General features: G+C 36.4%; 1 protein-coding gene across 3 annotated transcripts in view; it reads right to left on the bottom strand.

Annotated features, from left to right (window-relative positions):
- FGF12 (fibroblast growth factor 12) overlaps positions 1–13,062 on the bottom strand; it is a 556,824-nt gene that overhangs the window by 19,569 nt on the left and 524,193 nt on the right. For all 3 annotated transcript variants that reach the window (XM_027061187.2, XM_027061186.2, XM_027061185.2), the window contains one exon: positions 1,374–1,572. In XM_027061187.2, the coding sequence (XP_026916988.1) occupies positions 1,374–1,572 (199 nt within the window). The remainder of the gene's footprint in view (positions 1–1,373; positions 1,573–13,062) is intronic.

Raw genomic sequence — 13,062 nt, 5'->3', positions numbered from 1 at the left:
AGAACTGATCAATTTCATGTGTCTGTCAACAATATTTAGAACATGAAGAGCTCCATGAATCTGAAAAGGCTTTTATTTCTAAGGAGCAAGTATATTCTCGATTAAAAAAGGAGAGAAGCGAATGGAATACATTTATTCAAAAGCATTTGCCAGGGTCTTATTATGCTATGCTGAGGTTCCATTTCAAACTTCAGACTGTAAGCAATTTCATCCATCTTCACAGAGATGTAGCGCTTGCTTGCTGGAGTCAGAATGCCTTGGCTTGGACTCTGCCTCTGGGCAAAAAAACTACACGTGTCCCCAAACAGTGAAAAAGGAGTATAAGAAGGAAAGTTCTGTTTTGTGTAGTTAAAAGTACAAAGTGTGAGAAGAGTTTTGAGCAGGACCAGGGACATTTTCCCCCAGTGCTTTGAACACAGTATCGATTGAACAAATGTTTGTTGACTGTTACGGTCATAGGTACTATGCAGCAGACATTGTGACCCTACACTGCTTGACCTGACCATATCTTGTAGCTAGGGCATTGAAAGCCTGGCTAAGTTACAGAATTGCAATGCACTGCCTCAGTTTCCTCATTTTCTCAGACAAGAAGGCTGAACTAATTCTTTTAATGACTAATAATGTGACTTTTAGAAAGGAATGTTATTGGTAAACGTCTAGGTCACTGCTATTTTCTTAGGCTGTATTCAGTAAAAGTAAGCTTGGCTGAATTCAGTAAAAGTGTTTACCTCAATGGTATATCTCATCTTACCTAAGGAACAAGTCACCAAAAATGGTGACCTAGCATAAAATTATTTATTCCACCAACCAATTTGAAATAAGTGAGCAGTATATTAAATGATCATGAGAAAGGAGGTTATAGCCTCAACTGTGAAGGATAAAATTGAATATTGTAAATATTTATTGATCACAGTAGATAGAACACTCCTTTCCTTAGAAAATACAAAGAAAAATTAATACATCATATTGTTAGATCTGTTTAGAAAGATGTATAGATTAGGATACAAACATATTTCTAAAGGCTTTTTGCAAACTTTACAGCACTATCATAGCATGATTGGTTTTTCAAGAATGTAGCTTGAGAAATCATTGTGTTCACCAAAGAAGGAAATTACCTGCCAAATGGTAGCTAGCACTATTTTTTTTCTACTTGGAGGAATTTTCTAGCTTCTATAGTCAAGCAGTTTTTAAAATAAATGCCAATCATTTGTAACAGATTTTTTTTTTTTTAAGGAAGAGGTACCACTGTGTTTTCTGAAACTTCGTTTGGATCTGTTACATTCCAAGCAAACTCCACTGAGCAAGGGATAAGGAACCAAATTGTCATCAACACACAGATCAGGGTCTAAAAAGAAAAGAAGTTCATTTCATACCTTCAATAGGTTTTGGTACAAAATGTGATGAAGGCTTGGTTTTCTTCACTCTGTTTCCCTTCATAATTTGACCTTCTTTATTGAGTCCTAGAAACCATGCTCGGCCTGATTCCTGCTGACGATACAGTGTAGAAGAATAAATCACATAGTAGTTTTCAAATACAGATTCCTTAAATTTGCATTCTGGAGTGAAAACATCCTGCAGAAGAAAAGGAGATACAAAAGAAAGGACGGATTTAAAAAGTTAACTAGCATATGCTTAAATGCGATGAACCTGAAATATAGGTTCTCTGTTAAGAACAAATCAGAGGCAATAGCACATAATTTCTGATAGCACTTGGTTATAAAGATTCATCATACAAAATCAAGAGGCAAGATTTCCTTTCTTTTTAAAAAAATTTTTAGAAAGTTTATTTATTTTGAGAGAGAGAATCCCAAACAGGCTTTGTGCTGTCAGCACAGAGCCTGATGTGGGGCTCAATCTCATAACCCTGAGATCATGACCTGAGCTGAAATCAAGAGTTAGACAACCAACCACGCCACCCAGGCATCCCAAGATTTCCTTTCTAGACAAACTTTCCTTCACAGAAGACAACTATTCAGGTTTGAATCACCCATTGGGCTAACATCATTCAAAGCTGTGCCCAGATCTGGTGCCAGTAAAATCTTTTATAAATTTAAGAGAATGACTATTGCACATTTTAGTGATCCTTATCATATAAAATGTATCTCTGGGAATCAAAATCAAACACAACCACAGCACCCACAGGCTCACAGGTACACATTTGTGTACCTTATATGTACACAAATTTACTATGCAGTCAAAACTTGTTGCATTAAATCACCAGTACACTACCTCTTTGCTTAATGTCAGTAACTTTCCCTTTCATCTCTGTAACATTTTTTAAATTTAGTAATTTAAATTTCAGGTATAAAAACAAAACACCCAGAGATAAGCAGTAGAAAAAAATATTACCACTACACTGTGTGATCTTCAGTGAAACATAGAATAAAAGTTGAATTCAAGATGGAATCTTAAATATCTTCTATTTCAACATCATCATTAGTAAGTGATATAGCCAAAAGGTTATATGATTAATTCAGAGTTACACCAAAAAAAAAATTACTGCACCAATGCCAGAACTCACATTTATTGCTTTTAGAATCGCTGCCTGTCAAAATCACCTTTTCTGCCCGAGTCTTGTTTAGTGACTTACAATGAAATTTTATAACCAATACAATAAAATCAAATCCTAACATGTCAAATGGACAAAATATATTCTATGGAGAGAAGAAATTCCTCCCCTTCTAATATAAGCAGAAGAAAAACAATTGTGCTAACATCTTCTTTAGCTATATGTAAATAAGAATCCTATATGCAAAACAGATTCACAATCATCCCTGCTGCCTTTGTGATGTGCTGGAAGAATCTCTTCCTTGTAACCCTTTAAGTGTAAGGCCCCAATGGTTTCATGCAGTTACACCTGTAGTTTAGTGACTGAGGAATATGTGGGACTAAAGCTGCGTGAAATCATGTCCTTCTAGGTGATAGACTAGTCCCCTAGCTTCCTTTGCAGAAAACTACAGTGACATGTCGATGGGTGCTGGTGAAGGCCTTCAGTGACAAAAAAGACAATGGTTAAGACGCTTTCTTAATTTAAAATGGTTCTAAAATTACAGAGCAAAAAAGTGAGACTACAAAGATGGGAAGGGAAATGGAAAGGTGGTTGTAAACATTACGTATGTGTATATTTGTAATCTACACATACATAATATAGATAGATATATATTGTTGACATATATTTATAATATTTATATGCATATCTATTTATACTATATTGATAATAACACTATAATGCCATAGGACACTCTCAATTTTAAGTAAACGTACTGGCTTAAGAATCAGAGAAACGAAAGACAAAGACCACTTCACATCTGCTACAATGGCTGTAATAAAAAAGATGGATCATAAAAAGTACTGGTGAGGATGTGAAGAAACTATAGCCCTCATCTACTGCTGGTGGGGATGCAAACAATGCAGCAGCTGTGGAAATCAGTTTGGCAGGTCTGCAAAAAAGTTAAGCATGCAATCACCATATGATCCAGCCATTCTACTTCTAGGTACATTATCTAGGAGAGATGGACACTCACGTCTACACAGAAACTGGTACACAGATCTTCACAGCAGCATTATGCATAATGTGGAAGCAACTCAAATATCTATCAATGAATGAATGGATAAACAGGATGTGGTACATCCATACAATGGGATATTATTCAGCCACAAAAAAGAGTGGAGTACTGATTCATGTGACAATATGGATGAACCTCAAAAACATTATGCTAGGTGAAAGAAGCTGACAGAACAGGCCATATGTTGTATGATTCCATTTATATGAAATATCCAGAATAGGCAAATCCAGACACAAAAAAATTAGATTAGTGGTTGCCAAGAGCTGGGGGTCAGGTAAATGAGAAGAGAGGAATTTTGTATGTTTGTTTTTGTTTTGTTTTTGTCTTTTTGGGGGGGAGATGGAAATATCTTGATATTAGATTAGATAGAAGTGATGGCTGCTGATTTGAGACCAGCCATCATACAACCTCATAAAACCCACTTCCATCAAAGATAATTACTACATTGTCTTGTATACATGATTAAAAATAACAGTTTGACTGAGTAAATGATGAACTATGAGGTTTCTGTTTGGTTTTGCAATTGTTTAAAGTCTGTTCTTGAAACAGTAAAAGTCCAGGATATTGGGCAGGAACATGAGCCAGGAATAGCATTAGGCAGGGACTGGGTCTTGAACTTCTGAGCTGGTAAAGGGGGATCCCAGACACAGCACTCAGGTCCGAATGAGAGATGAAAAGTCGGGGTGCCGGGGTGGATCAGTTGGTTAAGCATCTGACTTCGGCTCAGGTCATGATCTCACAGTTCAAGAGTTCGAGCCCAATATCGGGCTCTATGTTGACAGCTCAGAGCCTGGAGCCTGCTTCAAATTCCGCGTGTATCTCTCTTTCTGCACCTACCCCTCTCGTGCTCTCTCCCTCTCTCTCTCTCCCTCTCTTTATCTCTCTATCTCTCTCTCAAAAACAAACATTAAAAAAAAGAAACGGAAAGTCAAGTGGAGTATCCCATTTAATGCCATTCCAAGGGGGCTACAGAGTCAGAGTTCAGAAATTAGGCAACTAATACCTGGCTAGGGCAAAACATTTCAGGTGGAAAAAAATGTCAGAAGCTTAGTGTAGGCACTTCTAGAAATAGTGAGGGAAACAAGAACACTGAGAAAACTTGGACAATCATTCTAAGTGCAACCTTTACGCTATTTATATAATTTCAACATAAATACGAAGTTGTACATTTAAAAATTTACAATACAGTTGCTATTATCATTCTTTTAGTTTTTTTTTAAGTTTATTTATTTTGAGAGAGTGAGAGAGAGACAGACAGAGAGTGTGAGAGGGAGAGGGGCAGAGAGAGGCAGAGAGAGAATCCCAAGCAGGTTCCACACTTTCAGTGCAGAGCCTGATACAGGGCCCCATCCCACAAACCGTGAGATCATGATCTGAGCCGAAATCAAGAATCAGACACTTAACCTACCCAACCACCCAGGTGCCCCAATTGTGTAATGAGAAATGAAATGTCCAGCTGGTTAGAATAAGAAAATCAGAATTTTGCTTCTGGATCCATACCTACTCAATGTGAGACTTTAGGTAAGTGATTAATCTTTGAATTTTATATATGCAACTATAAATTATTTTAAGGAAAGTAAGACGAAGGATGTGGAAGCATGTTGTAAGCTTTCAGAATTTACAAAAATTCCAACTCATTATTCTTCTTCAGTTTTTATTTATAGCAAGAAAAATACAATCAATCATGTAACTAGACACTTAATTCTGTGTTTTTGTCATAGAAGTTTATATCTGCTGCAGCATCCAGGGCCCTAGGCTATAAGTTAAGCTTTATTCTGCATATATTACTTCCACCATAGCTAAAACAAATTACACATACATACTTGTTTAAAAAAAATTATCTAGGGGCCTCTGTTAAGTGTCTAACATTGGCTCAGGTCATGATTTCAAAGTTTGTGAGTTCAAGCCCTGCCTCACACTCTCTGCTGTCAGCACACAGAGCCCGCTTCAGATCCTCTGACCCCCTCTCTCTCTGCCCCTCTCCCACTTGCTGTCTCTCTCAAAATAAATAAACAAATAAACTTTAAAAACATTAGCTAAAGCTTTCAGCAAACACTCGGGCAGTCACAGACATTCAGAAGAGGATCTGAGGTTAAAAAGCAAGTGGGTTCACAACGACAATAAATCTAATGTGTAGTGGAGACGAATAGACTTCAGAGCTAAAGGTGATAAAATCCTGGATTACCTTAATCCAGTGCATCTAATTAAAGCAGAGCAATGAACAAGTATAAAAAGGAGGATTTTTTCCATCTTTGAAAGATTAAACAGTCATATTGCATCTCATAAATTGTGTTCATATCTATTATCCTGAGCAATCAGTTCAATGTAGGTACATAGCAAGACTTGTAGAAATATTTGTTGATGAAATAGAAACATCTCCACATGTGCATCATGTATATAGATATGTGAAATGCTTTATTTTTATGTTTATTTTCCACATTTATTATACAGAACCTTTCCAAATCCTACAAAAACAAACAAAAAAAGTTTAAAAAATCTTTCCAAATCTTTTTTTTTTAACGTTTATTTATTTTTGAGACAGAGAGAGACAGAGCATGAACAGGGGAGGAGCAGAGAGAGAGGGAGACACAGAATCTGAAACAGGCTCCAGGCCCTGAGCTGTCAGCACAGAGCCCGACGCGGGGCTCGAACTCACAGACCGTGAGATCATGACCTGAGCTGAAGTCGGACGCTCAACCAACCAAGCCACCCAGGCGCCCCCAAATCTTTCCAAATCTTAAGTGTATTCAACTTCAGCTGACCTGGATTTCACTGGAATATGAATACGACCTTTGATAGGGCTCCAAAATTACTTTTGATCACTCATTCTTTTAGTAGAATTTGCAACGAAAAACAACTGATGTTTTTGTTCTGGCATTGTACAAGCCACTATGTGACCAGTTCTATTTCACATTTCAAATACCTATTCACTCTTGCCTTGTCCTAGAAAATTAAGAATACCTGCCCATTTCAATCCAGATAACAAGGAATGTTGGAACACCACTTAAACCCAGGCCAACCGTTCAGGATTCCTTTCAGTCTCTCCCCACTTCATTTGATTCTTACCTATTCGCTATACAATTTCTCTCTCTGATCCCCAATCTCATAGTTTCATACTCTCCCTTGATCCCTCTTCAATACTGAATTTCTTCCTTACTCTTCTCTCTGCATTGATATCCTGCACAGATTCACGCTTCTCCCCTCCAGTCTTAGCATCTGCCATTACCCAGGATGAGGCCTTTCCTCCTCGGTCAGCCTGTAACTGTGCCAGCCTTGGCCCCTCTCACCTTCATTTGAATGGCCCCTCTCACCTCCTTTATATATAAATACCATGAGGAACAAGGAGACAGAAACTGAGGATATCTGATGGTTAAAATGTTATATTTTTTTCATGGTTGGCTATAATTGCCAATTGTGTTTTTTTCATATCCAAATTCCTTGACATGCCCATACTTTCCTGTCCTCAAATTGTACTTTCCTCAGGTTGTTCTATTTCTCTATCCAATGGAACCATGACAAACGCTTTTCTCAGTCATTATAGGTAACTGTGAACTTTCCCTCATTTAGTTTCTTATAGAATTGCTTTTTTTTGTAGTATTTAATGCACTTTGCCTCTTGTATTGTGTTTTTTCTTGTTCCTATCCTAGACATTCTGAGCTTTGCTCCAAAACCATGTTCCTCATCAGTGCTTATTATGAAGCCCAGCATATTCAGCATTCAATTTATTCTTGTTGAATTAAAGAAAAATATTCTAAGGAAACATCAAAGACTGTGTGATAAAACGGAATTGAATGACAGTATTGACTCTGTTTCTCTAGTTGTATGGTCGTGGGCATACCACTTAATTTTGATAAATCTTTGGTTTTTTTTAATTTTTTGTAACATTTATTCATTTTTGAGAGTGAGAGAGAGCATGAGTGGGGGAGGCACAGAGAGAGAGCGAGACACAGAATCAGAAGCAGGATCCAGGCTCCGAGCTGTCAGCACAGGGCCTGACGCGGGGCTCGAACTTATGGACTGTGAGATCATGACCTGATCCAAAGTCGGACGCTCAACCGCCTAAGCCACCCAGGCGCCCTGATAAATCTTTGTTTTACCATGAATAAAGTGGGGCAATAATTATCATATTAAAACATTTGGTAAAGACACTTAAGATCTGCATTTTTAGTAAATTTCAACTATAGAAAATAATATTGTTGACTTGAGTCACATGGTTGTACATTAGCTCTCCAGAACTTATTCATCTTGTATAACTAAAATTTTGAACCCCTTGACCAACATGTCCCCATTTCTCTTCCCAGCCCCTGTATCCATGATTATACTTTCTGCTTCTACAAGTTTATTCAAAATTCCACATATAGGCTAAAATGAACAAGTCAGGAGACTATAGATGCTGGAGAGGATATGGAGAAATGGGAACCCTCTTGCACTGTTGGTGGGAATGCAAACTGGTACAGCCACTCTGGAAAACAGTGTGAAGATTCCTCAAAAATTAAAAATAGATCTACCCTATGACCCAGCAATAGCACTGCTAGGAATTTACCCAAGGGATACAGGAGTGCTGATGCATAGGGGCACTTGTACCCCCAATGTTTATAGCAGCACTTTCAACAATAGCCAAATTGTGGAAAGAGCCTAAATGTCCATCAACTGATGAATGGATACAGAAGTTGTGGTTTATATACACAATGGAATACTACATGGCAATGAGAAAGAATGAAATATGGCCTTTTGTAGCAATGTGGATAGAACTGGAGAGTGTTATGCTAAGTGAAATAAGTCATACAGAGAAAGACAGATACCATTTGCTTTCACTCTTATGTGGATCCTGAGAAACTTAGCAGATCATGGGGGAGAGGAAGGGGGAAAAAAAGAGGTTAGAGAGGGAGGGAGCCAAAACATAAGAGACTCTTAAAAACTGAGAATAAACTGAGGGTTGATGGGGAGTGGGAGGGAGGGGACGGTGGGTGATGGGTATTGAGGAGGGCACTTGTTGGGATGAGCACTGGGTGTTGTATGGAAACCAATTTGACAATAAATTTCATATTTAAAAAAATAAAAAAAAAACAAACACAAAATTCCACACATAAGTAAGATTAAGCAGAGCTTATCTTTTTGCATATAGTTTATTTCACTTAATTTAATGTCCACCAGCTTCATCTATGATTTTGCAAATGGCAGGATTTTTTTTAAGGCTGAGTAACATCCTGCTATATATGTATTAGTGCCAGTTTTCTTTACCTGTCAACCACCAACAGATACTAAGGTTGTTTCCCTAACTTGGCTATTGTGAAAAATGCTAAAATGAAGATGGATATATAGATATTTCTTGAAGATCCTGATTTCATTTCCTTTGGATATATTCCCTAGTAAGACTGGTTGTTGGACCATAAAGTAGTGTTAGAACCACACACAGAAAGAAAGAAAGAAAGAAAGAAAGAAAGAAAGAAAGAAAGAAGACAGACGTTATGCAAGGTGATGGATATGTTAATTAGCGTACTTGTCGTGAATATCTCACAATCTTATATACATTCTCAATTGTCAATTGTACCTCAAAAAAGCTGGAAAAAAATCCAGCATGGGTTATATTCAAACACAACTGAAATAAAAAGATAATGCCAAGTGTTGACAAAGATGTGGAACACGTGGACTTCTTATACATAAATGATAGGAGAATAAATTGGTAAAAAAAACATTTTGGAAACTGGGCGGTGTTTGTAAATATAAGTATATCCTATGATCCAGTAATTCTATTCCTGGATTTATACACCAATGAAACCTCTCTCTCTCTTGCTCTCTCTCTCTCTCCCAGAAGACATATACAAGAATGCTCATAGAAACACTATTTATAATAGTCCCCAAATGAAAACAACCCAAATGGCCATCAATAGCAGAATGGATATGTAGTACATTCAGATAATCACAAAATACTACAAAACAGTGAGAATAAACAAAATACAACTGTAAGCAGTAATATGGATGATTCTCACCATCATAATGTGGAGCAAAAGAAGCCAAACAAAAATAACTGCTACACACACTGTATGATTCTATTTACATAAAACTCAAAAGCAGGTGAAACTAATGTATTGTGATAGAACACAGGATAGTGTTCAGCGAGGGTAGTTACTGGAATGAAGGAGAGGGAGGACTCTGGGATGTTGGGAATGGCCTACCTCTTGGTCTGGGAGCTGGTTACATGAGTGTGTTCACTATAGGAAAATTAATTTTCTGTTATAATTTGCACACTCTCCATGTATTTGTTTTCTTTTTTTATTTTTTAAATGTTTATTTTTGACAGAGAGAGAGAGATTGACAGTGTGTGAGCAGAGGAGGGGCAGAGAGAGAGGGAGACACAGAATCTGAAGCAGGCTGTCAGCACAGAGCCCGATGCAGGGCTTAAACCCACGAACCGTGAGATCATGACCTGAGCCAAAGTCGGTCGCCTAACCGACTGTGCCACCCATGTGCCCCATGTATGTTATTTGTTAATAAAAAAGCTATAGAAGGGTAAAAATGTGGCAAAGATTAAGTAAAATGACAAGTGTTACTTTCCTAAAACTTTGCCCTCTTTCAAAATCAAGTTTTTTCCACATAATTAGCTAACATATAATGCATGACAATTTTATACCAATAACAATCATTCATTCATAGGTTGTGGACAAATTTTGTTCAAGATGAAAAAATAACACTTTGGGACCATGTAATTTATTCAAGAAAAAATGTTTTCCCTCCAACTCACTTATTCTACTTCGCACTTTTTATTATAGGCCATTATATAATGCACATACTTACATGTTTTATTTAAATACTGCTTGTAAAACTGCCCAGGTTCAAAGTAACCATTTGCAAGTTCTTATGATAATAATAATAAATATAAGATGAACAGAATAGAAAAATACTATTACTCATAACACGTGAAGAAATGTGCAGTAAATATTCTCTGCAAAATCATTTGGATTCTCTAAATTTCTGGCTTATTATCCACTAAACAATTTTCCACATTGTCAAACTAACCTTTGGCAAATCAGTTAACCTGTCTGAACCTCAACTTCCTCTACTATGAACTGAAGATACATTTGCTACAGACTCATGGAGCTATAATGATCAAATTACATAACACATGTGCAAGCTCTCTGATACCTATAAAGACCTACACAATCATTTGAAAGTACTTATTTTACATAGAAGACTTGACACCATAACCTTAAAAGTCACTACATTTTAGAGCGATATCACTCACAACTGCTTTTCCTCCTAGTAGCTTTACTTGCAAAATGTATGCTTCCCAACTGAAGCAGGAAGACGACTTGAATAATCCTGTATGGTTAATATAATTAAATGGCAGTGCAATTACAATTTACCTTCATCCCGTGCCTTATAGATTCCCATTTCCTCCTTACTGCTTTAGCTACCATGCTCCATGGGATGAATGTGCAATGGATGAATGAACATTCATAGCACTGCAGCCACTGGTCTCCTTGCCATTTCTCAAAACAACAAGGAGAGCCCATTTCGAGTCCTTCCCAATTGGTATCCTCTGTTCTTGAAAACATCTTCAATAACATATTAACACGGCTTGATCTCTCATTTCATTCAGGTCACTGCTCAGATGTGACTATCTCAGAGAGCTCTCCTGACTACCTTGCATAATTCAGCACCTCCTCCTCACTTTCTAATCCTTTATCTTGCTGTTTTTTCCTCCATAACTTAACACTAGTTGGCATGATATTACATATGGATTAAGCTCCATGAAAGCAAGCACCATGATTGTTAATTTCCCTCATATTCTCCATAGTTGATGGAATTAAAAGCAATCTACTCTGAATCAAAATAATTTGCTGGAAAAAAAAAACTTCATGAAACCTAGATTTTTATTCCTGTATATGTGTAATTTGTATTCAAATTCGGAAGATCACTTTGTCTTAAATTCCCTGTTCCCCTAAGCATAAAGAGAATTTTGTTGGACTAAGTGATTTCCAATGTCCCTTTTGATTTAAACTTCCCATAGTTTTAGCATTCATATTCAATAGTTAAATAATTTCTTGAAATTAAGGAGTCTGCATAAAATATTGGTATTTAAAAACAGTGCTTATCTACCAAAAATTGTGGTACTATATCACTATTAAGAAAACATAATAGGAAATTTAATCAGAGGAAAAAAAACCTGCCTATTATATAAGTAGTTATGACTAATGACTTTATGATATGTAAAAATTACTAATATTTGAAACATACTAAATACAAAGGGCCTTCTCATTTTGGTTTTTTTTTTTTCCATTCCAATTAGAAACCAAAATCTAAACTCTTTTTAATGTACAAAAGCATCTCCCTTATTTGCTGTGCTTTTTACTAGGTTGTATAGAAGGAAGAAAGAAATTAAAAAACATGATGATTCTTGCAACACAATTTATGTCCAACAACTCCAGAGGTAGATACTTCCTTTGGTTATAACTCCAGAGGTAGATACTTCCTTTGAATATTTGGATGTGAAGCTCCTGGTTGGCTAACTTTCTTAATGGCTTTTAGATGTATAGAATTTTAAGATTCTTGGTGTATTAGCAGCTGCTTTGCCAAGTGCATTGTCAGACATAATGATATTAAGTCAAGCAAGAGAACTTTTGTTTTCCATCCTGACAAGAGGCAAAGAAAATGTTAAAATACATTATCTCAAATGAAGCATTTTTTTTTAAACTGAGTTGCTTTGACTAGAACAAATCTAATTTTATAACTTAAAAAAAAAAAAACCTCAACAGATATGGAATCTTTATCTATACACTTTTGAGATAATTTTTACTGGAAAACTGAGCTAATTTCTCTAAAAATAAAGCTTCTTTGTTAACATAGTCTCTGCAATATCTTACAGGACAACAAGGTAAATTTATATCATCATAAAATGATGAAAACTGGTATATTAGAAACAATTTTGGAAGCAGACAGACATAAAGATTCAAATCCCCAATTTCTTAACTTGGACAAGTTATTTTATTTTTCTGAAGCTCAGTTTTATTATCTGTAAATTAATACTAATCATACCTTCACTATAAGGTTGAATAATTAAGACAGTAAAGGTGTGCTTTAAGTAGTCCTTGGCATATCACTCACTTTATGTACTTCTAGATATACTTTTTTAGGTGATATCTGATATCACAAGTGAGAAACGTTAGCCTGAGCAAAAGACTGAGAAAAGTCACTCTACTTGTGGAATTCAAATAATGTGTCGAGTTTCTTTTGCCTGTTAACGGGCTAATCAAGGTTAAACAGAGTACACAGATAAATCTGGCTATTTCTCTTTTCTGGGTAGAGGATGTTTTTATCAATCTGAGATAAGTGATGTGGTAACTTTCAGATTCTTAACATCTCCTAATGAGGCATAATACCACATAGCCATTTGACTTGGCCTCTAGCCAAAAGCTTGTGAGTATGGGAATGAGCAATTGGAGAAGGCCAGTGAATAAGAGGATATATCATATTACAATTAACTGTTATCACCAAA

The sequence above is a fragment of the Acinonyx jubatus genome, chromosome C2 (genome assembly GCF_027475565.1).
Source record: "Acinonyx jubatus isolate Ajub_Pintada_27869175 chromosome C2, VMU_Ajub_asm_v1.0, whole genome shotgun sequence".
Classification (NCBI taxonomy): Eukaryota; Metazoa; Chordata; class Mammalia; order Carnivora; family Felidae; genus Acinonyx; species Acinonyx jubatus.
The sequence above is the reverse complement of the archived record's forward strand: the minus strand, read 5'-3'. Positions and strand labels throughout refer to the sequence as shown.